Source organism: Anser brachyrhynchus (assembly GCF_964034855.1).
Source record: "Anser brachyrhynchus genome assembly, chromosome: 1".
NCBI classification, from domain to species: Eukaryota; Metazoa; Chordata; class Aves; order Anseriformes; family Anatidae; genus Anser; species Anser brachyrhynchus.
This window is the reverse complement of record NC_137694.1, coordinates 12,729,477-12,756,504: the sequence shown is the minus strand read 5'-3', so window position 1 is coordinate 12,756,504 and position 27,028 is coordinate 12,729,477. Positions and strand designations below refer to the sequence as shown.

The following is a 27,028-nucleotide window of genomic DNA, read 5'->3' as shown; positions in this document are numbered from 1 at the left end:
TCCCATATCACACACTGCACATCCCAGGTGCACTGCATATCATACTTCAAAATAGATTTTATCCATCTTCTGTTGTTAAGGACCTTGTTCTTTATACCTCAAGCTACGCTTTTGTCAGATTTTTTTGCAGTAAGTAGGGCTGGTACATTGGAAACCGAAGAAAAGAAAGATCTAGGTGTCTCAGTCAACCACAGGATGACTCTCGTGTGCTAGTATGTATTGGGTATGATATTGAAGTTAACAAAGGGAAGTATTAATATTCTGATGAAGATATGGAATATTGTATTCAATCCTCACTAATGTTATTCAAGAAAGACACATTTATAGTGGGTCAGATATAGAAGACAGTGACTAGGATGTGATATAAAAGGACATTAAGGGTGTGTATATCCTGTGCAGTGAAGTGCCATATGGAGATACCTGAGTAGTCATTGAAATAGCTTATGTACAGGAAGATACTTCATGTGCATTCAGGTACCCTTTGCAGTGGGTTATTCTCTACTAGCTTATTTTTAATGGGTTTATTCTCTATCAGCTTATGTGGCAAGCCACATGAAAATCACAATAATACTTCCAGTAGTGCTTCTAGCTCTGAAGGAATTACCTCAAGTACATATAAACATATATACAGTATATAATTGTATTATGGAAGCACAAATTCAAAGGTCTTCAGAAATAAACCTGATTATGACCCCTATGTCTAAGTGGGAAAGGAGAACTGGGATCAATACAAGCTCCTTAGGTCCAGGAAAAATAATGGAGAACAGTATTTAGGTTTTGCCTTCAGTAAGGAATCTAAAAAAGAATACAAGTTGATGAACCAAACTATTTATCTTGTTGCTATGAAGCAGAAAGACATATAGGGCCCTGTCTATCTAGAACTGAATATTTCCTAATTTCTTGGACTGTAGCAGAGAAATAGAATACTTACCTCTTTCAAAATGTGAAACTGAGTAAAAATGAAATATTTAAAGAAGATTTTAAAAAGGAAAAGGAAAAAGTAATTATCTTTGATGAACAAACTTCCTCCCTAGAGGAAGGATGAGAATATGGAGATCAATTAGCAAAGCTCTACTGGGTCCCATACATCTAATTCTCGTTTGCTGGTCACCTCTAAATCTCTATGTGTGAAATTAAAAACTGAGCAAAGTGTTCTTACCTGTGGGTAGTACTGCTAACACAAGGAGTTACATAAGCAGATAAAGACAGGGGGATTATCCCTCCCAAACCCATATTGGTTAGTTAAATAGTCAAGAAGTATTTTGCAATGTGAGTTATCACAATGCTAACTCACGTATAAAGCACTCTTGGAAATGAATAAGCATGGTATTGTGTGCAGTGTATAAAATCTAAATTAGGTAATAGTTTGGTAATTGCTCAAATTCAATTCGTGTTAATATTATATTACCAATGTTACATATAATAGAACACGGTATATATAGAAATCATAGGATTTCTGTCAACCCAGATTAGTCTGGGATGCTGAGCACACAGACACAGGGTGTGCCACCTGTGAGCCTCTGCCCTGGGGAGAGGAGCTCATCTCTTCTCTTCCAGCCAATGGCCCATGGCCCATTTTTGCTCTAAAGGAGAGTGGTGGGTACTTCTCACCTCTTCAGCCAGAGATATGAGGGGTCAGCAGCAGTCACCCAAGCAGAGAAGCAGCTCAGTTTGGGGTCACCTAGTTTTTCTTTCCTGCTACAGGGCTGTGATGTGGTGTCAGGAAGGCTTTGTAGACCTCCTGGTGCTGGCTTTACTGCTTCAGACTGCCTGCAGACAGTGCTTCAGTGACACTTGGCTTCAATCTTATCTTCACACCATGAGTGTTAGAAATTCATGTCTGATTATTTCTCTAGTTAAAGGGGTGAAGACAGAGGAATGCATACTACCTTAAATTGGTTCATCACTGTGAGCTCTCATGCTGAGACTACACCAAATTAGGCCAGTTGTGTACAGTTAGCCCACATGCAGGTACAGTATCTCCACAAATTGATGATACCTTATTTTGTGGTCCCTGCTCTGCTCAGACTGTTGCATGAAGAATTGCATCACTCTGGCTGTTTCTCTAGATTCTGATTATTGGCAAGTGCTACCTGAATATGAACCACTATATGACTGTTTATATATCAAAACAGTGTAGACAATCATCAACATTATGCTGAACTTCATATATTTGATATATATTTAAAGAGGGGGAGCACTGCCCATGGAGATCTTTGGCTTTCAACCTATAACAAGTAAGTACCAAGTTCCTTATTTCATCACTATTTGCCTGAGATGAGAAGTGGAATGTCCCAGCCAGGTAGGAACCTTAATCTGGTGAGAATAGGCTAACCGTTAATAGACAAATTTATTTTCATGGGGTCTGCAAACATCCTGCTACTTTGAAAAATAAACAAACTTATGCTGCTATACTGCCAATATATTGCGTCTATCCTCTGGCATTTTACTCAAAATCACCACAAGCTGAAAGCAGTTTGATGAAATTGCATCAACTGATTAATTAACTGCCATTTGTGTTTGACAGGATACAAAAATCAATTTGGGTTGCAATAAGCGTGCCATTATCCAGTATGAGAGGATGCGAAGTTGTCCAGATTCAGCTTTAAAACACCCTAACACAAGAAGAAGAAAACTTTAAAAATTAGCTTATATATATATATAAAAGAAAAAGTTAAGAAATAGTGCTATTGTTATTCCTACTGCTCTTAGATACCTACGGGCAAAGTCAGGGCTCTCTTTTCCAGCAAAACGCCCCTGATGAGAGATAAGGAATACTGTAAGGTCTTTTCAAGCTAAGAAAGAAAGAGAAAAAAAAGAAAAAAAAAGGCACAAAATAAAATAAACAAACAAAAAAAAACCAAAAGCCAGAAAAGAGAAAACCAAAAATAGCAGTCTATGATTTATTTTCAGGTTGAGAATGATGTTGCAACTTCAAAATAGGATGTAATTTGGTGTCAACAAAATAAATACAGCAAATTTTTATAGTCATAGAATACAGTAAATCTTAATACTTCGGTGTTAAATGTCAAAATCATAGGTCTAATCCAACCTCTTACTTGAAATGGGGCTATTGTTTCTAGATCTACTAATGTAAAAAAAAAAAAAAACAAAAAAACCCAACACAATTACTCTCAAGATATTTAGATCAATGCATTTGTAAAACAGAAAAATTGCCTGTTATCTCTTGCAAAGAGATTCCCAACTAAACTGGTCTCACTGCTGGGGCCTTTTGCTGCCTTCTTCTCCAGACCCCTCATTTTTGAGTCACTGCCTTTTTAACTTCTTGCCACCCATCTTTAAGTTCCTTTCTCCAAACAGCTGTTGTCAGTCTCCAAGTGAATAGATCTTCAGAGCTTATTAACAAGGCCATCCCTGATGCTGTTTCTCACCTAGAGCTGGTGTATTGCTGAGAGGTGTCTCATGAGCTGGGAACAGGTGGGTTAGATGAAAGTCTACAGAAATTTGCTTTGAATGATAGTCGTCTTATGAATGCAAAGTGTGTAATTTTGAAATAATTTTGAAAGGGAACTTACAGGCTTTGGAGTTTTCCATGGAGAAAAGAAACCTGAAATAAACAGAAAATAATGTTAGCAGATTTTTCTGGTGCATAAATAGTGGAGGCTCAGTGGCGTCTATGCTCCCATTCTCATTCAGGTGTGCCAATAATATTGACATATTAGAAAATTCTGTACACACAAGGGATGAAATCACAGTCCACAGGGGATAAGTTCTAAGAAAAATATATGCAAACATATATATATGCATATATATATGTATGCATGTGGAACCATTGAGATCATTGCCATAATTTACAAACAGCATGGAATTAGGCTGAAATTAAAAGAATGAAACAGAAGGACTTCCAATTGCCTTGGTGAACATTGGATAAGACACCAAATGACCTGATTCTGATGTGTCAAATGCAATCACACCTTTAAGGAGAAGCAATTCAGAACATCCTCTTAACAAAACCTAATAATAAAAAGAGATTTTTTATTATTATTATTATTATTATTATTATTATAAGAAATGCCTGGAGAAAAAGAATTGTTTCATCAGTCTAGACAAGGTAGCAAAGTCTTGGGAGGGTTGCTTGTTTTTGATACCATTCTCTTTTGTTACAGTTAGCAAGTGGTCAGACGTCTATCTATTCTAAGCAACTAGTTTAGTTTACTCCACTGGGAAATAGGACTGACTGATAACTTTAATCACTGCCTTGGTGACTTTCATGACTTTCAACTGTTGCAATTTTCAGATATTTCAAGCTTTAGAACTGCCGTTTTTTAAAAAGGAGATAATATGAAGCACTCATTGTAAACACTATTCATACCTTATGCAAAGTTCAGAAAGTTAAATATACAAATTATTAAATAAAAGCAAACATAAAAAGGATGTTGGCTCATGTTCAAAAAATCATGTTTTCAGCATAACTTTCTTAAAAAAAAATAAATCATTCTCATTCTTTCTTTATTAGTAGATAAAATCTTGTGAACCTTCCTAAGATTAAAAGCTAATGACAAAGATTTCTTTTGTTTTGTCGAAAACAGAAATGGAACTTAAATAGACGCTTCTAAGAGGAAAGCTGCTCTTTCATTTGAAAAATGAATTAAGCTGTAATATTAATATAAAAGTAATGAAGTTGATTTCATTATTTCTTTTTCCAAGGTGAGTCTAGGAAAATAATTAAAAGCACAAGGACACTAGGGAAAGTATCTTTCCACAGATAAATCACAATGGGAATTTTATTTGTACATACTATTTAAGGTTCCTAGAATTCTGTGATAATGAGGTAATTTTTTTTTCTGCCGTGATGTCCAGTTCATTTAGGCTGTAAAAAATCTTAGAGCAAAAAAGCACTTGAGTATTTTGCAGACAACCAGTGGCTGTTTTATAACAACTGATAGTGCTTTTAAGCAAAAAGTATATTGTGAAAAGTAATTCTGGAAAAATTTATGTTTACTGACTGCCATGTCTGGATAAAAACTGCTCTATTAAAGACTAAACAGATTTCTTTCCATCTGCAAGTTCAAGCTGAGATAAGAGGTACCTGATATAGATCTAGCTTGTGTATCACATCCAGATTCTGTAGTAGAAACTCGCTTAATATCTTTTTGGATGGTAGAAAATCAACTACCTTTTTCTTACCTTTTCTTGTTATTGTTCTGTATGGCTAATAACACTGAAAGTTAAAAAATATTTTTCCTCTGAAAACTAAAAATAGGACTTGAAACTTGCAAGGATGTTTCCCAAAAGGTATCTCAAATCAGTTTACTACACTGATTTGGTTTTGGGGAAATATTGGTAGAGGCAACACTCCATTCCCACTGGTATTGGTGCACTTCCCATAACTTACTGTCAGCAAATGTTACTCCAGGTCAAATTGAAATACATTTTCTTTTTCCTGTTTATTTACTGTCTCTACCTAAAAATATGTTTTGCTGGACTTATCAGAAACGTTTACTATGAAGTAAAAATATAATAATTATTTATGAATCAGATAATGACATACACATCATGCAAAGTGTTTTTTTTTTTTAAATCAATTAAAAGAAATCTAGTATTCACTCAAACAAGGACAACTCCAACATATTAGCCTGAAGACTAGGGGCACAGACTGCAACATACAATTGACAACATCTACACTCAAAACAAATAAAAAGCAGTATTTATTCACACAGCATGAAATTATATTAACAAAACAAATGGGTATAGGATGCCCAGGATAGAGAAAGAAGATTCAAAGCAAAATTTTAAAAAGGCATTGGATATCCATTTAGGTATAAATGCACATTGGAAGGCTAAAATCTCTAAAGATAACATACCTTGGAAATGATATTAAAACTCATTCTTCAGATATAAATTCAGATATTAGACCAAGGCCCCATGTAAGATGAGACAGTCTCTTCACTTATGCCACCGACTAGGTACTAGACTAAACGGACCAAGATTTAGTTCCATAAAGTGAATGCTATTGTAGTCTTACATGTATTTAATGATATTTTCAGTTTTGCCTCATTTGCATGTCTCCTCAGATGAACTGCATATTTTTTTCCTAATATAAACAAAGTATCACGTTATCAGTTATTCAACATGAGACTGATTATGGATCATTCATGTGAACCATACATGTCCAGAATTATAATTGTTTAAATATATGTAGGCATTGCTGCAAATTCAACAACTCAAGAGTATAATGCATGTGTAGTACATTGTAACAGAAACTTAATGTGGAAGAGAATAAAAACAAAAATGCACTTTTATTTGGGGTCTGCATGCTACCTTCAACCTTTCACATTTTAATATTATTCTACAGAACTACTGGACTGAGTCCTATACATGTAGAAACCTAAGGCTCAGCAGCTTATCTGAAGAACATATCTTAATTACATGTATTTAATCTATACTCAACCTTCTGCAGCTACATCTACAGCTGGCAGTGAGAAGCAGTGGGCTTTCACTTAGTTTGACCTCAATATTGTTTTTTCCCTTGGTTCATTTCTTGCTGTGAGATATGTCCACAAAAGACAGTGGAACCCTGCCTGTCAACAAAAGGCAGTGGGACAACACCTGGCAGACGGGCAGCAATCCATTACTGATTTAAAGGCAGGACTGAAATTTGTTCTCCAGAGAGTACAGCTTTTAATTTCTGTTGAGTATTAATACAGTACTCATACTGCTTGACATTCTCATCAACTTGTGTCTAAATACACATGCATACTTGATAAGCTCTTACAACCTCCTTACCCCATTACCAAACTTCTACTCCTCTCCCAAAGTCCCAACTCTCTACTGTCCAGCTTCTTGTGATGTCTTCTATAACAGCCTGAATAGCTGAGAATATTATGTATATATATACACACACACATAAACGCACATATACATACTCATGTACTTTAAAATTTCAATAATAAAAGCCAACTTAGATCCACTGGAAAATACTTCATGCAGTTGATTCTTTCCATTAGTAGTTTTCTGCTCACTCACGTGCCTGATAGCCATCCCTTCTCATAAAATCTTCCCTGTGTAAACAGTGGCTCACTTTCTGAAAAGTCCCAATTTCTATCTATTCTTTTGAAATAAATCTTTATTTACACCCCTGCTAAAGGCAGCAGCACAGGTCTGAATTAGTTTCAGAATGAAGAGCAGCGTTACTGGCTTCTGTCAAAGAGCAACCACCACCACTCACTCAGGCAGATTCTAGTAGGAAAATACTATGGTCACCACTCAGTATAATGTAATGTAATGTGTAACCATGTGAAGATAAAATATGTAACCTCAGATAGTTCCCCAAAGTTAGAAAGTAATTTTCAGAAAGTAATGATTTATTTTTAAATGTTGGCCACTTAAACTATACTAAGGTACAGCAGCTGGTGGCCAGCATCTTAACAGAAATAGTAATGGTTTAATTTTAAATAAATAAGTTAAGATACAGTAACAATCATGCAATTTTTAAAAATCAGAACCACATTTTCTTGTAAAGCAGTGTGTAAAAATATTTTTGACATTGTTTTTTATTATATTTACCACCTATCAAAATGAGCTTTCCTGGGAATCAGAGCTGTGACATTGTCTATGTTTTAACTTTACTAAGAAACACCACCAACAGAAAACACAAGTTGGATTATAATGCATTTTGAAAAAAAAACTATATTTTTTTCCCAGATCAAGACAAATTCTGACTTCAGTCTATTGTATTTTGTATTTCTTTTTGATGAAGCAAGCTGTTCTATAACAAATAACAAATCATTTCACACTCGTTTCTGTTTCTTATATACAAATTTAGGTACGCTTTCGACATGAAAGGTGATTACGGATTTTACATGCCTTACATTTCAGCCAGTATTTTTTATCACAAAGTTTGGTTTGCTAAAAGCAGCTTATCAAACATTTCAAGATAGAATCATAACTCTCTCTCTCTCCCTTTCTCTCTCTCCCCCCATAGTAAAAATACTAGATTTGGCATATTCCTTAATGTCAACAGTACTAAACCAGCCTATGGTTATTAGTCTATTAGTTATTAGATTTTTTTTTCCTAAATATTCATCTCCATTCTTTTCCAGCCTCAGTTTCCTCACTATTTTGTATTGATTCCTGGAAGCTCTTGTAAAGTCACAGGTAAACAACGTGTATGTCACCTAAACACAGGACCTTTAACAGTGTTCGTACCTGTGGCAAGACATGTATGCGCAATTAAACTAAAACCTGGGAACATCTTGATTTCTGCAGTGACAGAGTGTGGCAGTGCTGCTGAGAGGAATTCAACAAAGTCAAAAATAAGACCTTTTCATCCAAAACAATATTCAGAGCACGTCATCTTCCCTCCACATCACTAGTCTCACTGATGATACAACAAGAGTTTTGCCCATTAGATTTCACTGGGCTTCTTGTAGTTTTATTTCTTTTTTCTTTTTTCTTTTGTGTGTGTGTTATAAAAACCTTGCTGCATATGGCTTCCTGAGCCAAGCTGTCCCAAGCACTGCACAGACCTTTCTCACGTAGATGTTTTGAAGTCAATGAACAGATGGCTGATAAGCACTCCCAGAGCATTAACTGACTCCATAGGCATCTTATCAAAGTCCACGTGACAACACTTCAGCAAAAATTTTCCATTCTAGAAAAGTTAATGTACAAATTTATTATCACTGTAGATTTTTTCCATGCTTTTCCTTTCTTTTACTGGGACCTCTGAGAGGTCTATCAGTTGGCTACCCTGGGCCTTAATTCCAGAGGTGTCAAGTACTCATTTATTTCAAATGGCTGTGGGAGTGTACAATTTCTCTGAGAGTTCAGGCTCATGGTATACACTGTTAGCAGGATACAAGGAACCACTTCTTACCATTCATGTGACATTTGAAACTTCCTTCTGTATATTTACATTTTGTTGATCTGTGCTAGATATGTGTGGATTAGATGCACAGAACTCAGGCTACAGTTGGGCTAACTCATTTAGACACAAAATATTCTCCATGGGAGAATATTTTCAAAATATTCTCTCCATGGGAGAGAAAATGGGTTTCTTGTGAACATAAAACAAAGACATAACATTAACGCAATTATTCTCAAATATTTTCCCCTTTTCGGGAAAACAAACATGATCAAGGAGAACAACTATATTCAATTAATTTATACACTGTAGTAATCAAAACCTAAAAGGAAACAATGATTTGAAATAAATGCAAATAATACTTATGAACACAAGCAGGTAATAAAAAGTTTGAAATGGTCATGTCATATTTAAAATATCATATGGTGTGTAGCGAATGGCAATTGGTAATTCAGTTTCTGATAAAATAAATCATTACCACATCATATTTTTTCAAAGGCTTGTCTTTTTCAAACAGGTTTAAGTATCTAGCTCTTACTTGGGCAACAACAGAAAAATGATTTACCTTGAAATAAAGAGTAGGTGTTAGAAGACTGGGAGCTTCAAGCACAGTTAGCTAGTCCTGTTGTCAGCCGTACTTCAGCTTGACGGTGCCATGCTGTGGAGGATCCATTTGGTCTTTGGTTGGGATGACCCCCGATGCAAAGGGTCAAAAAGCCCACATTGGGGTGATATGAATGAGGCTTCGCTGGACCCACAGTGCTGTATACGATTAAACCCAGTGTCTTTTGACTACAGCTAGCTTCCTCTGCAGTAGGCTACACAGTGGCAGCACGGCAAGAAACTGATGTAGCACTGTGCTGCACTGAGACAAAGGCTGGTCACAGCCATTAGTTATACTGAATGCGGGTTTAGATTAATAAAAGTACGAGAAGTATGCTTGTCTTCTTTAGACCTATTTACAGATGCTCAGAAGTTATTAATTAGCTTTGCCTGAAAGAGATTCACAATGATAGAAAATGATCCTCAACATTTGCATTTGGTTGCATTGCGCTTTGTGCTCTACAAATCCATTGCTCCTGATATCAACCCAAGTGAGACAGCACTAACAGAAATAGTGCTCCAGTCCAAATCAGCATTGTTTTTCATTCTCTTCAACCTATTACACCTGTGAAAGTAACTCATAAGAATGAATACATTTTCTACCCAAAGAAAATCTATCAAGGGTGTAGGAAAAGAGCAAGCATAGTTCAAGGAAGGTCAGCTGGGTCTTTTGACCTCATCAGGGTAGCACCTTCAGTGGCTCATCTCTTCTCCACATAACTTGTAGGCATCGTGAGTCCACTTTTGTATTTTATCCTTTCAGACTTCCACCTTTGGGAAATTAAACCTGATCTCATCTCACTGAAGTCTATAGAACTGATATGAAAACGTAATTGACTGTGAGATCAGATACTAAATCAATATTAATCTTTTTACACATATGGAACACTTATTATGCAGTTCATGAAGTTTCACTGACCTACACTTCTCAAGCAACAATTTTTCAATATTATTCAGTTCTTCATAAATAATTAGAAAAAGGAGAGCTATTCAAAGTCATGAATAGTAGAAGTACTTGCTGTTCAAGCTCTGGCCCTCAGTGGTCACCTGCATCTATGAGAATTTCCTCTAAAATACACTAGAGAATCTCACGCTACCTTTACATTTTTGCTTTCATGAATAGCAAAGTGTTTTTGTTAGCTAGAATACAGCCATCAGAAAAGGTCAGAAGCTGGCATAGTAATGAGTTAATTTACATTCTAATGGACATACAGCTATTTATTTTGCTCGGCTTCTGCTGCTCTGTGAATTGCTTATGAGTCAGAGATTTAACATAATTTCTAAAACTAAAAAAAAAACCAACAGACTACATATCGTCTCCTTCAGATTAATCTGGATGTGAAGCAGAGAATTTCTGGATCATAGTTAAAATAGTGCAGAAACAAATGCAACACTCAGTGACAGCTTTTGATGCTTAAGTGTACTAGAGGAAAAATAATAAAAATTTATAGCAATTTCTTGAAATAAGAAGTATATTTTTGGAACAAACACTTTTTTATGTGGTTAACAAGAACTGATTACTTTCCACAGACAAAGTTTGGTACTAAGCACTTACAGAATATCTTTTAAGTATTACTTTTAAGTATTAAATACTTTTAAGTATTTTTTTTTTTTGGCAGCTTTTATCAGAACAGCGTTACACAGTTACAATTTTATTTCCTTGTTGATAGCATACAATATTATCTAAGGACAGCCATGTCTCAAAATAGAGAAAATGCAGCTACAGTAAAATTCGAAACAGATTTTACTGGGACAACTTGACCTGGAATGGAAAAAGATAACTTAAGAACAGAGGAAAACCTGTCTCTTGCCTTTTATTAGAGAAGATCCTACTAAAAGTTCAAATCGTTCAGTCCATATGCTGGTTTGTGGTTTGCAACTACAAATAGAACTGGATGAACTCTTAATTTCCTGACTGAAGTGTATAATAACATGCTTTATGTAAATACTAACCCAATTAGCTGAAGTCTGCATTCGTTGGTACTAACACCTGAAGACTGGAGAAAGATCTTAGCAGTTTGCGCACAGGTTGTAAACTCTGTTGACATCTTGAAAAGGTCAAGGGCATTCTTCTGTACATACAAGAAAAAGAACCTTTTGCTTGGCAGAAGGAAATTGTCCCTGAAAAATCTCTAGTTTTGCTAAGGTGTGTACTCCAATGACTGCTGCCAAAATCTTTGTTGCTAGTTCATGTTTCCAGCCAGGCTAGGCATTACGGTCTCTTCTGTACCGTTCTAGCACTGCATGAGCTAACGATGCAAGTAGTGCCCCTTCTTGGGCAAACACATTGTGGCAAGCAACTATCCCTGAGCAGATCAGACACAGGAAGGTGAAATGATTGGTATATGTCACACACACTCGATCAGCGAGATAATTAAGGACATAAATTGCATCTCTGAGTCCTGACAGCTCATGACTGTTGCTTCTAGATTGGCCTGTGAGTTTTGCCATTCCACTAAAGACCCTGTACTTGCTAAGAACATGACTGACATCTCAGCCTGACTTTACTGAAAGCTAATTTAAGTTGCAAAACTAACTTTTCAGGAATACTGCACTGCATTTTCACAGAGCTCTCTTGACAGTCAGAAACTCTGCCTAACTATGCCAGCACTTCTGCTCTTTTGTGTGATTAAAATCTTCACCAATTTAGGCTTTTACACTTTCTAAGCACATTAGAGAAACCTCAGTTTACATTATGGCATGTCACTTTGATGAGTATCAAGGCATGTTCCCAATATTTTCTATTAAAATGCAGATGGAGCATGAGGTGTTTGTACACATTGTCCTAAAGTTCTTTTCCTGAAAATGCACGCACAAACAGTCTTCGGCAATTGTGGGAGACAAAAGTACAGCAATTAAATATTAAAGCCATTCATTTTCTTGTATGTGAGCTTCACATTAAGACTTGGATGAAAAGGAGTCACAAGTTATTTAGTGTTGACATCTATACTACCAGTTCCTCCTCTTCTTAATTCATTCACTGAATCCATGTTTTCTCCCAACTACCCTGATCCTTGGAACTCTGTTCCCAAACTTCCACACTTTGTTCTTTGCTCCTAGGACTTCTGTCTCCATGTCCTGATCCTGATTTAAAAAAAAACACACAACTGATTCTGAAATAATGATCAGAAAAAAATCCTTATAATAAGAGAGTAAAACTAAATATAGGGAAATGTCCTTGGTCTCCATGACTATTTCTAAATGAGAGACCTTGCAATGTGATACTCCACCCTAACGGAAGACAGATAGCAAGCACAAAGGAATTAGTGATGAACTGTGCAGCTGAGGTTGGACAGCAAAGAACCCAGCCTAGAAAGGTTTCAGCTAACCAAACAGAGGTGGCAATCTCACATAGAACTGTAAAACTGTCTAGACTCTGGTAACTGTACCGAAGAGTTATCCAGATGTCATCTCAGTTACATCACAACCTAGTGTATTTTGGGTTGCAGTATGCAACCTTGTGGCATTGCCAGCTGTGATAGAGGACCTATAGGTGGGAGGTTAGATGGAATACCCTAGGGCATCTCAAATTTCATTGGATGCCCATATTTATGCAGTCTACTGAAGCCCCCGTTAACCATCAGTGGACACAGACACGTGCCTGCACCAAATTTAGAATGGAATGGAATGGAATGGAATGGAATGGAATGGAATGGAACGGAATGGAACGGAATGGAACGGAACAGAACAGAACAGAACAGAACAGAACAGAATAGAATAGAATAGAATAGTTCCGTTGGAAGGGATCTTCAAAGATCATGTAGTCCAACTGCCTGACCTCTTCAGGGCTAACCAAAAGTTAAAGTATATTATTGAGGGCATCATCCGAATGCCTCCTGAGCACTGACAGGCATGTGGCATCAACCACTTCTCTAAAAAGTCTGTTTGAGTGTTTGACTACCCTTGCAGTAAAATTTTTTTTCCTGATGTCTGGATATCAGTCTGAACTACTGGTGCAGCTTTGTGGTATTCTCTTGTGTTTAGACACTGACATGAAGACACCTAAATTTTGATGTTGTCTGTGAATACAAAGTCTAGGAACAGGAGCTTAGATACACAGCTACAGGTTTAGTAGCATAGGTGTTACTGCACCCTAGTACTAAGGGTACCATACCTTTTGTTACTCAGAAATCTGTGCTGGAACTGTTGATATGACAGAATCTATGACAGACATCAGAACTTTGGTTCTCATCCTTGACAGTTTTGAGTTTCTCACCCACTCTGCCATTCCAGTGGAGATCTTTTCACAGCACAGTGCATCCCAGCTGGTCCTGGATGTCTGCTAGTGAGCTCAGAACTGAGCCCAGTTTCAGTCCTGAATTCTTTGAGGTTTGGAAGCACTGGATAAGAGTTCATCACAAAGGAACAGATAAGTTAAATTACAGCCTCTGAGAGAGCCTGTTACTTTCACCTGACTGCCTTTCTATCATTATTAAATTACACTGTAGTAACTTCAGAATTTTGTGTTTAATATGGATTAAGCTGTCAGTGCAATTCTGAATTTTATTGGCTTGCCTTTGAAATCTTTTGTGTGACAAAGGGAAGTGTCAGGAGCTCAGGTGTGTTGACTGTAATTGACTCATTTTCAGACCGCATGGCAGAATGATAAACACTTGATGGCAACATAATGAAAAGGTAATCATGCTGCTTGGCCACAGTGGTGGAAACTGGAATAAGCAATAGCATGCTTATTTTATTCTTCATATCCAGACTTGATTCAAAGTAATAATTCCTTTACACTTTCCTGCTCCTTCACACCAGCTTGATAGACCAGTTCATTCATGGTTACAAGGATTCAGGTACAACAGAAAGGTTGGCAGACAGTGGGAGACTGTGAAAGACAGCAGAAAGAAAACTAATCACAAAATAAGCTTTTACATGGTTGAGTCTTAGTTATGAAGGAATATCATTTAGTGTAGGAAGGTGGAATATTTAGCTAGGGTTGTTAGTATAAGCACAGTGTGCAAGTATTTGTCTAAATGAGTAAGAAAACTGCAAAAAGAAAACTTAATTTCTAAACTCTCGCTTCCCTGATTGAATTCACTTGGCTTAGAGCTGCTGAAGATTTGGTATTGTCCACTTCGATACATCCCTACTAGAGATAAACCTCTTTCCTTTCATGTCCACACAGTCAGGAGGTAATTCTCAGTATTTGATTTACTTATTAAGAGGAACAAAGCTGAATTTTGTAAAAGTTTTGCAGTGATTGAAATTATAATGGTGAAATGGCATGAAGTTCAGAAGCTTTAGTATAAGACCATAGGAGCCTGAAAGAAAAATTGAAGAGACAGAAATTATGATTGATGGCCATGATACTACTGCAGTACAGAACACTAAACAGTATAAAGCATGATAAATTGATCAAGATAACATAGCTTGCAAAAAAAAAAAAAAAAAGGATGAAAAAGTCACATTTTTCTGAATTCCTGAAGGTTCAGAGACAAGCAATTAATATAAAGAAGGGCTGTGTCCTTAAATCTAATGAGTGGACCTGTACTGATGTGAATTTTACGATATTTAGATTGTGTGCTGGTCACATTTAGTCCTGTGCAGTACTTAAAAAAGTTAATGAACAGAACATTAAAAAATGATGCTGATAATGGATCCTGACGAGATAGTTGGGAAGTGCTAAGTAATGAATGCATCACAAGGAAACGCAAGAAAAATTATGAGCAGGTAATTTTTTTTTTTTTCATTGTGACAGCGCTCTGTCCCTCAGAGGACACTAAATTGATTTCAGACAGTTGGGATTTAGACAACATGTCTAACATAATGGAAATAACCCCTCAATACTAAGAAAATTGGAACAGCGCATAAACATGACAAGTTAAATAGAGAAGATTATGGTGCTGACGACCGTGAAGCACCTTGTGGACCTTGCAGCTGGCCTAGTCTTAAAAATTACAATTTTTAGAAAGACTTGTTATGGTACCCTGCATGTATGTCCTTCCTTTCTTAGCATCATAACTTATTGTATAAGAAAGCAAACTTGGATTCTTTGGATCTGTACTACATCTCGTTCTTTCCCAGTATACTCACATTTTGCCTATATGATCACTTAGCAAAAACTATGAGCTTATGCTTGAAGACCATAATTAGCTGAAGGAATCTGGATGAATAGCACAATTAACCAATGCTGGTCATCAGATAGGATGTTATCTATTTTTTCTCTGAGGTTTCCCAAATAACAGGTAATTAAAAAGACACTAAAGCTAATCTGTATGCACTTCACCGAGTCACATTACCATTTTGCTGGTGTATGAGTCCAATCAGCCAGAACAGGCATAGTTTGTGGGTGATTATGTCCCTGGCTTTTTTTTTTTTTAACTCTTTTTAAAAAACTCTTATAAGCTAATTTCAACAGAATAATTCATGTCATGGGCATCAATAGCAAATGGTGTACTTCAGGGGAAGAGGAAGACTCTTTTCTTCAAGGAAAAGGTTGTTTTAAATTAGAGCTTGTTAGTGCTCCTCTGACAAAGGGAGTTTTAATTGGTGAATTTACTAAAGCCATTTTTGTGAAAAGCACCTGCATTTGTAGAATATATTAAACATTCGATTGGAATTAAAAAAAAAAAAAAAACCACAACAGATCTGAGGTGTTAAATTTCTAGTTAAATTCTACATTAAATATGTAGATGCATCCAAGAAGAGTGATTGCGTCACTTCTCAGGGATGAAGGACATGAAGGTTCATAGCTGCTCTACATAACAAATCTCTGTATTGCAGAAGAGATTGTATACCTGACCTGCTTAATATTGTTTATGATAGACAAAATGGCTCCAACAAGATGATTTAAGAGACTACCGCAAAAAGGCCAATGTGGCTTAAACTCTGATTTCTACTGGAGTCACCTTTGGACAAGGAGTGCAAAGGATTATGGAGAAAACGTAATGTGTTTGAACTTAATATTAGATAGTCCTGATAATCTGAACTCTAAATTAATTTGACTTACTATAAGCAGTGAGACAATTTTTATTTTATCTCATAACCTGAGTAGATTTTTGATCTATCAGGCAATTGGCAATTGCAGACTTAATCTCTTTCTCACTGGATGCTCATTTTGGTGAAAATTTTTAGAAGGTTTCAGAACCAGTCATAGTAGGAGATGTGTTAATTATATTTCATAGGCTAGGGGAAACCTATTCTAATTCCATTCCACTTTCAACGAAAGTATATATGCAACTATATTTATACTTATATTTATATATTTGAATTTAATAAAATTAAATTTGCTGCAATGTCAAAATATTAAAAAATACAAAATACACACAGAATCAAAATCAGATTCTCCATTGAATGTTTTTTCCCATGAAGATTATTTTGAAAGTTGTGTAAGTAATCTGCTGTATGAAGAAAGATCCTACATGGGAGATATGAGGAACATCAGTAATTCCCTTTAGACCAGTAAAGATTATTTACTGTTGAGGAGAACTTAAAAAAATAACAACAAAACACAAAGCAACAAAAACAACCAACAACAAAACAAAAAAAGTGTGCAAGTAGCTATCACATATTAATGAAAGAAGTGTGTACCTCTGTTTACAAACATAGTTACTGAATGTATATTCATCCTTTTGCTAGTATGAGTGAGTTAGAAAGGGAACTGAACTGCAAGTTCTACACCAGCACTCTGCAATAGATGTATTCTAATCTAGTCACAAAAGTATATATCTTGTATATACCACACTTCTTTGTTTCCCTACTGACAATATAAGAGCTCAGAAAAAAAGTCTGTGAATACTTCAGAATTGGTGAATGCTATCTAGAGGCTAGATTTAATCCTCCACTTGCAAAGTTCCAGAGGCACTATTTTTCTTTCCTAAATTTATCAGATTTAGATGAAAAGATTATTTTCAATACAAAATTCCATAATTGAATGTTTTCTTAGGTATTATATTGCATTCTAAAACACCATCTAAAACACCATTATCTGTTTTTTATTTTTACTATTCTTTGACATCAGTATATATTTCCATATATAACCTTTGCAGATTAAAATAGCAAAAAGAAAGTTCTGGAGAATGGGTAGCAGGATATTTCCATTTGGGGTTCTTTTTATGACTTCATAATTACAATGATGAATATTTTCTATGTATTTCATAACCCTAAACTGTAAAACTGATGTAATAATACTTTCAGTTTTTGTAAAAAAATCTCCGAACTCCCTAGAATTTTGTATAATTCTGTTTTTTCATTACTAACTCAAACAGCCACAGAAATGATGTTGGAGTTAATGCTCACGGTGAGAAGCGTCATCAGCACTTAAGTCCAGTATGCAAAGCCTTTGGTTTGCAACACACAGAATGTGCCACCTTGGGATGTTGTTGAATAAATTACTTTTTATTTTGTGGCAATGTAGCTCATTTTGATTTGGTTCTTACTTCCCACCCAACATGGAATACCAGGCTAGCCAAAGAGTTAAGCCAGATCATCTGCCTAGACTTCCTCTTACAGGCAGCTCCAAAGGCTTTCACATATATATACATACTAATACTAGTATATAATATATGGTATATGGTATATGGTATACTATACTAAAACCAAAACAAACCAAAACCAAAACAAACCAAACCAAAACAAACCAACTCCCCTAAACCAAACAAACACCAGTCTTTATTATAATATAATTTAAATATTTAACTTTTCAAATAGAGAAAATGTAAAATTATTACAGAATCAGAGACTGGCTGAGGTTGGAAGGGACCTCTGCATGTCATCCAGCACAAGCCCCCTGCTCCAGCATGAACACCTAGAGTGGGTTACCAAGGATCATGTCCTGGTGGCTTTTGAAGATCTCCAGGGAGGGAGAGTCCAAAGGCTCTCTGGACAACCTGCGCAACAGCTTGGTCACCATCAGAGGATAACAGTGTTTCCTGATGTTCAGGTAGCACAGTTTGTGTTTCTGTTTGTGCCCGTTGCCTCCTGCCACTGGTCACCACTGAAAGGCCATGGAGCCATCCTTTTTGTCCCCTCCCGTCAGTTATTTCTACAAATAGATGAGATCCCCCCGAGTCTCTTCTTCTCCAGGCTGAACAGTCCAAACTCTCTCAGCCTTTCCTCATAGGGGGGGTACTCCAGTCCCTTCATCACCTTCATGGCCATTTGTTGGACTCTTTCTAGTATGTCCATGTTTCTCTTGTACTGGGGATCCCAGAACTGGACACAGTGCTCCCCACCAGTGCTGAGAAGAAGGGAAGGATCAACTCCTTTGACCTGTTGGCTACACTCAGTACAATGCAACCCAGGACACTGTTAAACTTCTTTGTGGCTAGGGCATATTACGTGTGTCCTTAAGTTACAGATCCTTGTTTCCAGTCAAATCAATGATTTCCTGAGTTACAACAAGCTCTGTACATTCCCTTCTGCTCCCCCCCCCACATTTTCATCTTAGGCCTATGTGTCTGCTCCCTGCTCCTTTCAGCAGGTTCCTGGATTAGGCTGCAGATCTCCATCTCTTTGACAAGAGCCCTCTTCCATTTGGTTAGATCTCACAGTAACTGGAAATGTCTCTCCATGAGGAGGACCTTGGGGATGAGTGATCTTCCTTCACTGCAGGAGAACCAGGTACTGGGCATTACCCAGGTATTCCTCAGAAGAAGGAAGGTAATGTACACATTTGGAAGAAATCTAATAGTTACTGTCCATCACACTGCTACTCTACTACCTGGAAAATACAGACGTAGCTGATTTAAATAAATAGAATAGAATAGAATAGAATAGAATAGAATAGAATAGAATAGAATAGAATAGAATAGAATAGAATAGAATAGAATAGAATAGAATAGAATAGAATAGAATAGAATAGAATAGAATAGAATAGAATAGAATGGAATGGAATAGAATAGAATAGTTCCGTTGGAAGGGACCTTTAAAGATCATCTAGTCCAAACAGACAATGTTAACTGTAAATGTCTTTTAAGCCCTTTCATAGCTCACATGCTCTGGTACCCAAAGTGTTTTAGGTCAGGGTTGTACTTCACATCAGGTTAAAAAAAAAGATCATCTGAGAACATGACTCCTTAGAGAACAATTTACACGACCTAAAAAATCTTTTCTGAATTCGTAATTCTTCATTGTCTGGTTTCTACACTTTCAGCTCTATTTTGGAACTTTTTTTTTTTTTTTCTTCTCCCATTTCTACACATGAACAAATGCTTTCAGGAGAGCTCAAGGAAAATACATTCTGAAATGACATGCTTAGTTGTCGGCACAGGAAATGAAACATATTATAGGACCTGGGTATTAAGGAAACACCTTCCCATCTACCTTGCACATGGACAATTGAATTAGCCAGTACTTTTGCTAGTAAATAATTGTATAGAAAATCCTAAAGAAATCCTGAAGTTCAGGTCATTACTAACAATATTAGAAACTCTAGTTAAGTACATGGCTCCTAAAAGAGGCTTGACCTTTACATGGCATGTGGAAGTATCACGTAACTTTGAAGTAAATGTGGAAGATAGAAGATAGAGAAATAAATATGGATTTAAAAAGCAGGAAAAAATGACCTGGAATAGAGTCTCATTGATTTTTTTACAATTTATAATAAATCCAACAAAATAGTTTACCAATTGTATCTTACTGAGAAAAACAAATAAGCAAGTTAGATTTTAAGAAATTGCACTGCATTTGACTTTTTCACTGTAATGTTGTGCTCCGCTGATTATCTGTAATGATTCAAAAACACTGGCAAATTTTGACTGCATTCTTTGCTCTGTTTCAGGAATTTACATTAGCTGCATAAAAATACTTTAGGTTTGCTTATGTTTTATTAATTAAGTATTCTGCACTGTTTTTTATATCAGTAATGTCATCTGTCTAATGACAATGACCAATCTCCCTGCTATCTGCAAACTTTACTAGTACTGATTTTATGTTTTCTACAGGATCATCATAAAAAATGTTACATGGGCAAAAGCTAAGAACTTCTCCTGGAGGAATCTCATTAAAAATATATTCCCTTACTGATTTCCTATTTAGAATTACATTAAAATATGAAACAGTTAACCAATTTTTCAATTCAGTGTAAGCCATAATAATTTTACTTCTTTCAATTTTTAACTAAGGGATGGTGTGTTACATGTAAAGCCTTACAAAACTTCATTTATATAAAAACAATTACATATTATAATCAAACTTGTAATGTCATTAAAGAAGTGAACATATATTTAATTGGAAATAATCTATTTTCTGCAAGATCATGTTAATAACTATCCTTTTATAAAGAAACTCAGATTACTATCTACGGCAGCATAAAAGGGATTCCAGGTTCAACTATAGTGCATGAGACAAGTTCCAATTTTGTGATTATATATATATATATATTTGAAATACCCTCAGTTTTTCTCTGCATACCTCTTGTGAATAGGCAGACACAAATCATGTATCTTTGGCTGGATGACTGGTCAGCTAACCTGAGCTCATCAGCCAGATTCCTCTGTAATTAGTGGAACATGATGGGCATCTTCAGAGAACCAGCATCTTAAGCAATGACTAAATAAAATTATATAAGTGATCCTCTTCAGGTGCTTATTTTCCACCACTTACTACAGGGGGAGTTATTTTGACAAATGTAGGCTAGAACTAACCTTTTTGCAGTTAAGGTGTGATTCATCTCATCAAATGTAAGTAGAAATATAAATACAAAACTTTGGTATGTGAGTTTTTAAAAACTTTAATACTCAACAGGAATGGATAGGATATTCATTTCAGCTATTTTCAGATGCTTATACTAGCTAAATGGCCCCATAGAGGTGTCTGTTCTCTTCCTCATACAGGGTGTCCTGCTGGCTGCCTGGCTCAGATGCGGAAGAATGCTCTGTAGCCATCTACACAGGGTCCCTGCTAACAATGGCTGTGGCCGTATATGTTGTAAGAGAAGTCTGGGAAGAAAGTCCGAAACATGTAGAATGTAAAACAATTTCAGTCCCTTTGGCTTTAAGAACCTGTGAAAATGTACATTTCACAACAACTTATTATGACTGTTTAAAAAGGGCCATTCTGACTGGAACTGCATATTGTTGTTTTTTCTTTTAAAACAGTAAAGAGCTTGATAAATGTGAGACTGTGCTGTACAGTGAACATGTTACAAGGTCAACCTCTTGCTTAATTAAGTTTGACTTTAGTGGAAATAATTTTTATAACTGATGGTCAAGAAGTGAATGTTAGCTGGATCAGATTACCTAGTTGTTCCCATCTTACAGCCATCCCTTTAAACCACTGTGATTTCTTGGGAAGGATGGATAATGACAGTGTGAGAATAATTTGCCATGTCTATAATCTCAGTGACGCTTGACATCTGGCCTTATGTCCTTATTATTTCTGCTTGCATAGATCTTTTTGGAACTTCCACATATATATACGTACACACGCACACACACATATTGGTATGGTGTAAACATTTAATACGGTATAATAATAAGACAAGATTATTTCTCTTTATCTCTGAGAAGTACTGTGGAAGAAGTTAAAAATTATCAAGATAGTGACTTGCTATGTTTAATCAGATACCCTCTCCTTCAGCAGCTTGGGCCCCCAATCTTGAGAAACATGGCCAATCATAAAATAATAGAAATGTATAGATGACAAGGGACAAGACAAGACGGAGTTCATCAAGTCCAACTTCATGCTCAAAGCAAAGCTAAGTTCAAACAGTGGGCTGACATTCAAGAATAACCGCTTCTCAAAATTACTGAAATGAAGGAAAATGTAACCAGAATGACAAGCAGACGTTCAAATAAATGTAGAGGCAGAAGACTAAGGTAAAACATGGAAAGAAGGGCTGAAATTGGATGGAGATGACCGTTTTGTACTCTGCCAGATCTGTTGGTTCTCACTGGCCACAGATCAAAGCCCCATGGACTTTTCCCCAGACTCTGTCTGGATCGTTCTAGGGCCTGCCATTGTTGTAACTGTCCTTCATCTTGGATACACAGTAGAATTTATCTGCCAGTATCTTCCCATCTTCTTTTAGTGATTCCTGATATTTATCGTTGAGAACATTACATGCTAACATTACAGGCTTAAGAGCTATGCAAAAGAGCAGCTGACTGCACACTATGCAACTAGGATCACATTTACAATTTTTTTTTTCTACTTTTTTTTCCACTGGTCATTCTTTTTTTTTTTTCATTAGAGAACATTAAGATATCTTCTAAGCTACTTCAGAGATACAGTAGTATTTTACTGGGGTAGAGAGGTACTACTTGGCCCTTGATGCCTAAAATAATTAAATTTACTGAGAACAAATAGTTTAAAATACAGAAATAATTTCATATGGATAGAAAAAAAAATGTTGATTTGGTATTGGCAAATATATAAGGTATTAAAAAATATGCATATACTACTATGAAATTTCTCATACTCAGCAAACCTTCCCTATGATGTTTACAAAACCATGGAGGGGTTAATATATTATTATATTTTTACTCTTTCAGAAAAAAATGTATTATTATTATTGCTATTATTCTTACTACTGTATTCATAATTTCTATTTTTGATATATTAGCAAACTTTCTGTTGTGGAACAAAACAACTCATTTTGGAAATGGAAATTAATTGATAAAATTAATTTAAAGACCATTAAAGTATTTTCTCATAAAAAGGTTTTGAATTTATGCTTTTTTCTTCCATATAGAATCTTTTTTCTAATTATGGCTGAATCTTTAGAAGTTCTTCACTGCCTAGAACATATGAAATGCAATAAAAATTGCTTAAGTTAGTTAAAAAAAATCCTAAAATGCCTATTAAATATAATTTACATCTAACTGAAACATTAACTAAAAATAAGGTGATCTTATGAATGTGCACAAAGAAAGCTTATCTTCTTTTAGCTCATGGTAATAAAAGGTACAAAATAAATAAAAGTCAAGATTTTTCTCATTTACCAAATGAGAAAACTGCACAGTATGTTTCTTATACACTGAAATACTGTTCCAAGTTATGACAAATCTGGCTTTGGAAAGTAATTTGTTTTCTTTAGAAATATGTTTTGACACACCTGGGAGTCAACTTTGAGAGTTTGTGCCTGACAGCTTTGGCTTCCATGTCATTCTTATATTGTAATCTGAAGGTGACACAGCAAAGGAGTATGTATCCTGGTGTTGTTTTTGACTGTGTTTGAATTATGAGTCACCCAAAGGCTTTCTGAGAAGGGCAGTGTTGTATTTAACAAATGTATGCTCTTGGCTTGTAAAAAATAAAGAAGTTGAGCAGTACTCATAAGGGCAAGTGTAGCCATATTAAAGCCTTTCAATAACATAAAATAAAATAGCTTAAAGAATTGCTCAGGGAAAAAAACATCTCATCTAGAAGACTAATTTGTTTCTGCAGTTTCACTTGATGACAGGCAAATTGTAGAAGCCAAGAGAGTTTTGTGGCTCATGTAAATTGTTTAGGTAGTGCCTGAAAATCACACCTTCCCATCTTCCCAGTGCTGTGTCTCATGTCTGTAGCACAATAGATAATGTACTCACTTGTTTCATAGTGTATTAGCTTACTTTATTACTATAAAATACAATGTCTACACAATGTACTTTGACAACAGATTTGGAAACCCAACAAATGTCATTTAATAGGACATTACATTATACTGAACCGACAGAAACATTGTTCAACACATTTAGACTAAATTTTAGACATGCCTCAGTACACAAGCATATGTTGTATGGTAGTATTTAGAGTCAAGCTCTGTAGTTTTTCCTCCTTAGACTGAGATCTCCCAGATCTCCTCTGAAGAAGTCTAGGATCACTCAGAGCCTAGACTATGGGCAATTAGGAAAAATGAGTTTCTTCATGCACCAGTATTTCAGTTGATTCTCCCATGTACCATGCTTAGGAGGTATTTGACTACAAAATATGCCATTTTTCACCAAGACCCATACAAACTCATTAGTTTTCTTATAATACTGCTTGCAAGAACAGAAGAAAATCTTCTCTGGCATGGCCAGATTCCAGTGTAGTCAAGCCAAAACCTCTTTTTTTTCTCAAACAAATTGTTTTTCAATTAATATTTATTTATTCACTAATATCAATAAGACTGAAATCAGTTTGCAATGCTGCCAATAGAGCTGTTGTGTTCTAGCAGTAAAGTAGGCTGCAGCTACCAGACACAAATGTGCTCTGTGCTCCCCAGTAGAGAGTAGTTGCCTGTTCTGAAGGCATAGTTCCTGAAGCTCTGCTCAAAGCCAAGATGCACGGCAAGTCTCTGTGTAGACCTAATGATGAAGTGTGACCTAATGATGGTGATGTGTATTGTAGCTGTGGGCATCTTGTGCACAAGGACTTCATGGCAAAATAGCCATTGGAGCAATGGTAGTTAGCTATTTATGAAATGCTATGATGAGAATCTATGTCTATAAACTTGTATTCTTTTTGCTATGAGATTTTCTAAAAGGACCTGTTACTCCTATCAGTGTGCAAACTAACCTCTGTTAATGTCAACAAGAGTTAGGCACACACATTCCTAGGATAAGCGTCCCCATAAGTTTTAATGGAAGCACTGTTCAAATTTAGTACAGACCATACAAGCCTACATTAGAAAACAGTACAACTGATAATAAAAGTACTTTTGAAACAAAATGCTTACTAATAGTCATTAAAAACCTCCTGTGCAATATATGCCAAAAAGATTTATCTAATGGTTTGCAAAATTATCCACAAATGTACCACACAGTGCACAAACATTAATAAGAAGCAGCAAAACTATAACACTACGACTTTGAAATGCAGTGCAATTAATACTATTTCCATTAATACAGTGTAATAGCTACTAACTGTTACTGATATCTTTTTTTTTTTTTCAGAAATATGTAAGCAAATGCACACTGTTTCACTGCTAATCAAAACTATAAAAGAAAATATGTGAAAGTCTCATTAGAGCAAATTTTACGGTAGCTGTTCTCTATCCATGACTCCCTCTGTTCAGATTTATCTTTCTCTGTGCTACTGAGATGTTACCATTTCTCTCACTAACAAGATTTAGTTTGATTTCCTTCATAACCTAGGCTCTATGTAACTATTTTTTAGTTTACCTGCTATAACGTAAAATATTTATTAAACCAGATTGAATACCAGATAATTGCAACAAGATGCTTAAAAATATTTCAAATTATTCCAAAGTATAAAACAATCTTGATGTGTAGGACAAAAAGTATGTAAATAATCTGTTGGTTATTAGGAACGTACATGTTCTTACAGCTAAAAATATGATACTCTGTAAGATGAGACATGCCTTGTAAAAACAAAGCTGGAAGTGAAAGCAATGTTTCTATGTCATGTTATGTTAATATAACAGCAGTATTTCTTGAATGGTAACAGTATTTTCTAAAGTTCTTTCAAAAATTTAATTTCTGGAATTAACATAGGAAAGAAAAATGCCCCTCTCACAAGGCTGTTATGAAATTACTCTGCACAAAATTTCAATTTCTATGTAGGGAAGGTCGGAAGGGACAAGTGGCCAAAGCTGGGGGAAAGAAGAGCAATATGACATCTAATAACAAAGTCAATGAAGTGGACAATGTAGCATGACTCATCATATTTTTGATCATAAAGTATTTGACATTACTAGCTAAGAACAGCAATAAAAACGAGCAAAGAAATGAATCACACTCCAAACCCGACATGAGAAGGATACCTTTACACAGAGCTCATGCTGAGGAAACTGTTGAATTTGTGATGTCATATGAAATAATATAATTGTGAGATGAAAAGAAAAAAGGTCAGCCATGAACCTTTGTTTTCCATCAGTTTTAAAGACGAAGTATCCAGGAACAGCAGAGCATCTTGTAGAGGGATTGCAAGGCAAAATGGGGTGATGAATTAGAAACAGAAAATTAAAATAGGATATTTTAGCAACATGTTGTTTAGAAAGTTACATCACTGGCTTCTAGTTGCCAGTGATGCACGCGGTTAACTTCTAGATTCACATGGGTCAGTTTGAATGGTTAAGATGTTCACTTTCGGGTTCACATGCACATTCCCTCTGCAGGATCAAACTTCCCTTAAACTCACAAACAAGAGATACATGTGCCATTTTAGAACACAGCACGACCAAAAATGCAGATATTATCAAATGGACCTCAGTCTCTCTAAACATCAAAACTCTCTTAAAAAACAGGAGAAAAAATCAGGAGCAAACGTACAGATGGAGTAACAGTCTGGAGAGGAGACAAGCAGGTAAGAAGCAGGAGAGCTGTAAGACATTGTATCTCACAATATCTCTGGTCAGAGGCAACAGAAAGAACCATACCTTCATGAACAAACTAAGTATGAGCAGACTGCTATTAATGCAAATATAGTATTTGTGCAAAGCAACAAAACCAAGACTGGGTTGCTTTAGGGAGAAACTGAAGGGAAAAATGCCACCAATGACTCAGGAATCTAAAAGAGAAGAACTAATAGGATAATAGAAAATATCTGTAAGTCCCCAAACAAAGATCTTCACTATTACCCTAATAATTTAATCTCTTCAAGCCCTCAGTACTGTTCAACAGAATGTCTGTATTTGGGGATGAGCAAGCCATGAGATACAGGCCTCACGTTTGCACCAGGCACTCTCCTAACATTCTGAATGAAGAATTGCAGGAACAGAGTCAA

At 35.8% G+C, this 27,028-nt stretch overlaps 1 protein-coding gene and 2 long non-coding RNA genes across 14 annotated transcripts in view; 1 reads left to right on the top strand and 2 right to left on the bottom strand.

Annotated features, from left to right (window-relative positions):
• Positions 1-27,028, bottom strand: part of MAGI2 (membrane associated guanylate kinase, WW and PDZ domain containing 2) — an 817,299-nt gene that overhangs the window by 89,646 nt on the left and 700,625 nt on the right. For all 12 annotated transcript variants that reach the window (XM_080581211.1, XM_080581210.1, XM_080581215.1 and 9 more), the window contains one exon: positions 3,537-3,568. In XM_080581211.1, the coding sequence (XP_080437337.1) occupies positions 3,537-3,568 (32 nt within the window). The remainder of the gene's footprint in view (positions 1-3,536; positions 3,569-27,028) is intronic.
• On the bottom strand, positions 1,718-3,524 carry LOC308190254. Its single transcript, XR_013947032.1, has 2 exons — positions 2,721-3,524; positions 1,718-2,615 (listed from the first exon to the last, which is right to left on the bottom strand). It is a non-coding gene; the product is annotated as an uncharacterized lncRNA (long non-coding RNA).
• On the top strand, positions 3,579-25,513 carry LOC308190253. Its single transcript, XR_013947031.1, has 2 exons — positions 3,579-21,057; positions 21,211-25,513. It is a non-coding gene; the product is annotated as an uncharacterized lncRNA (long non-coding RNA).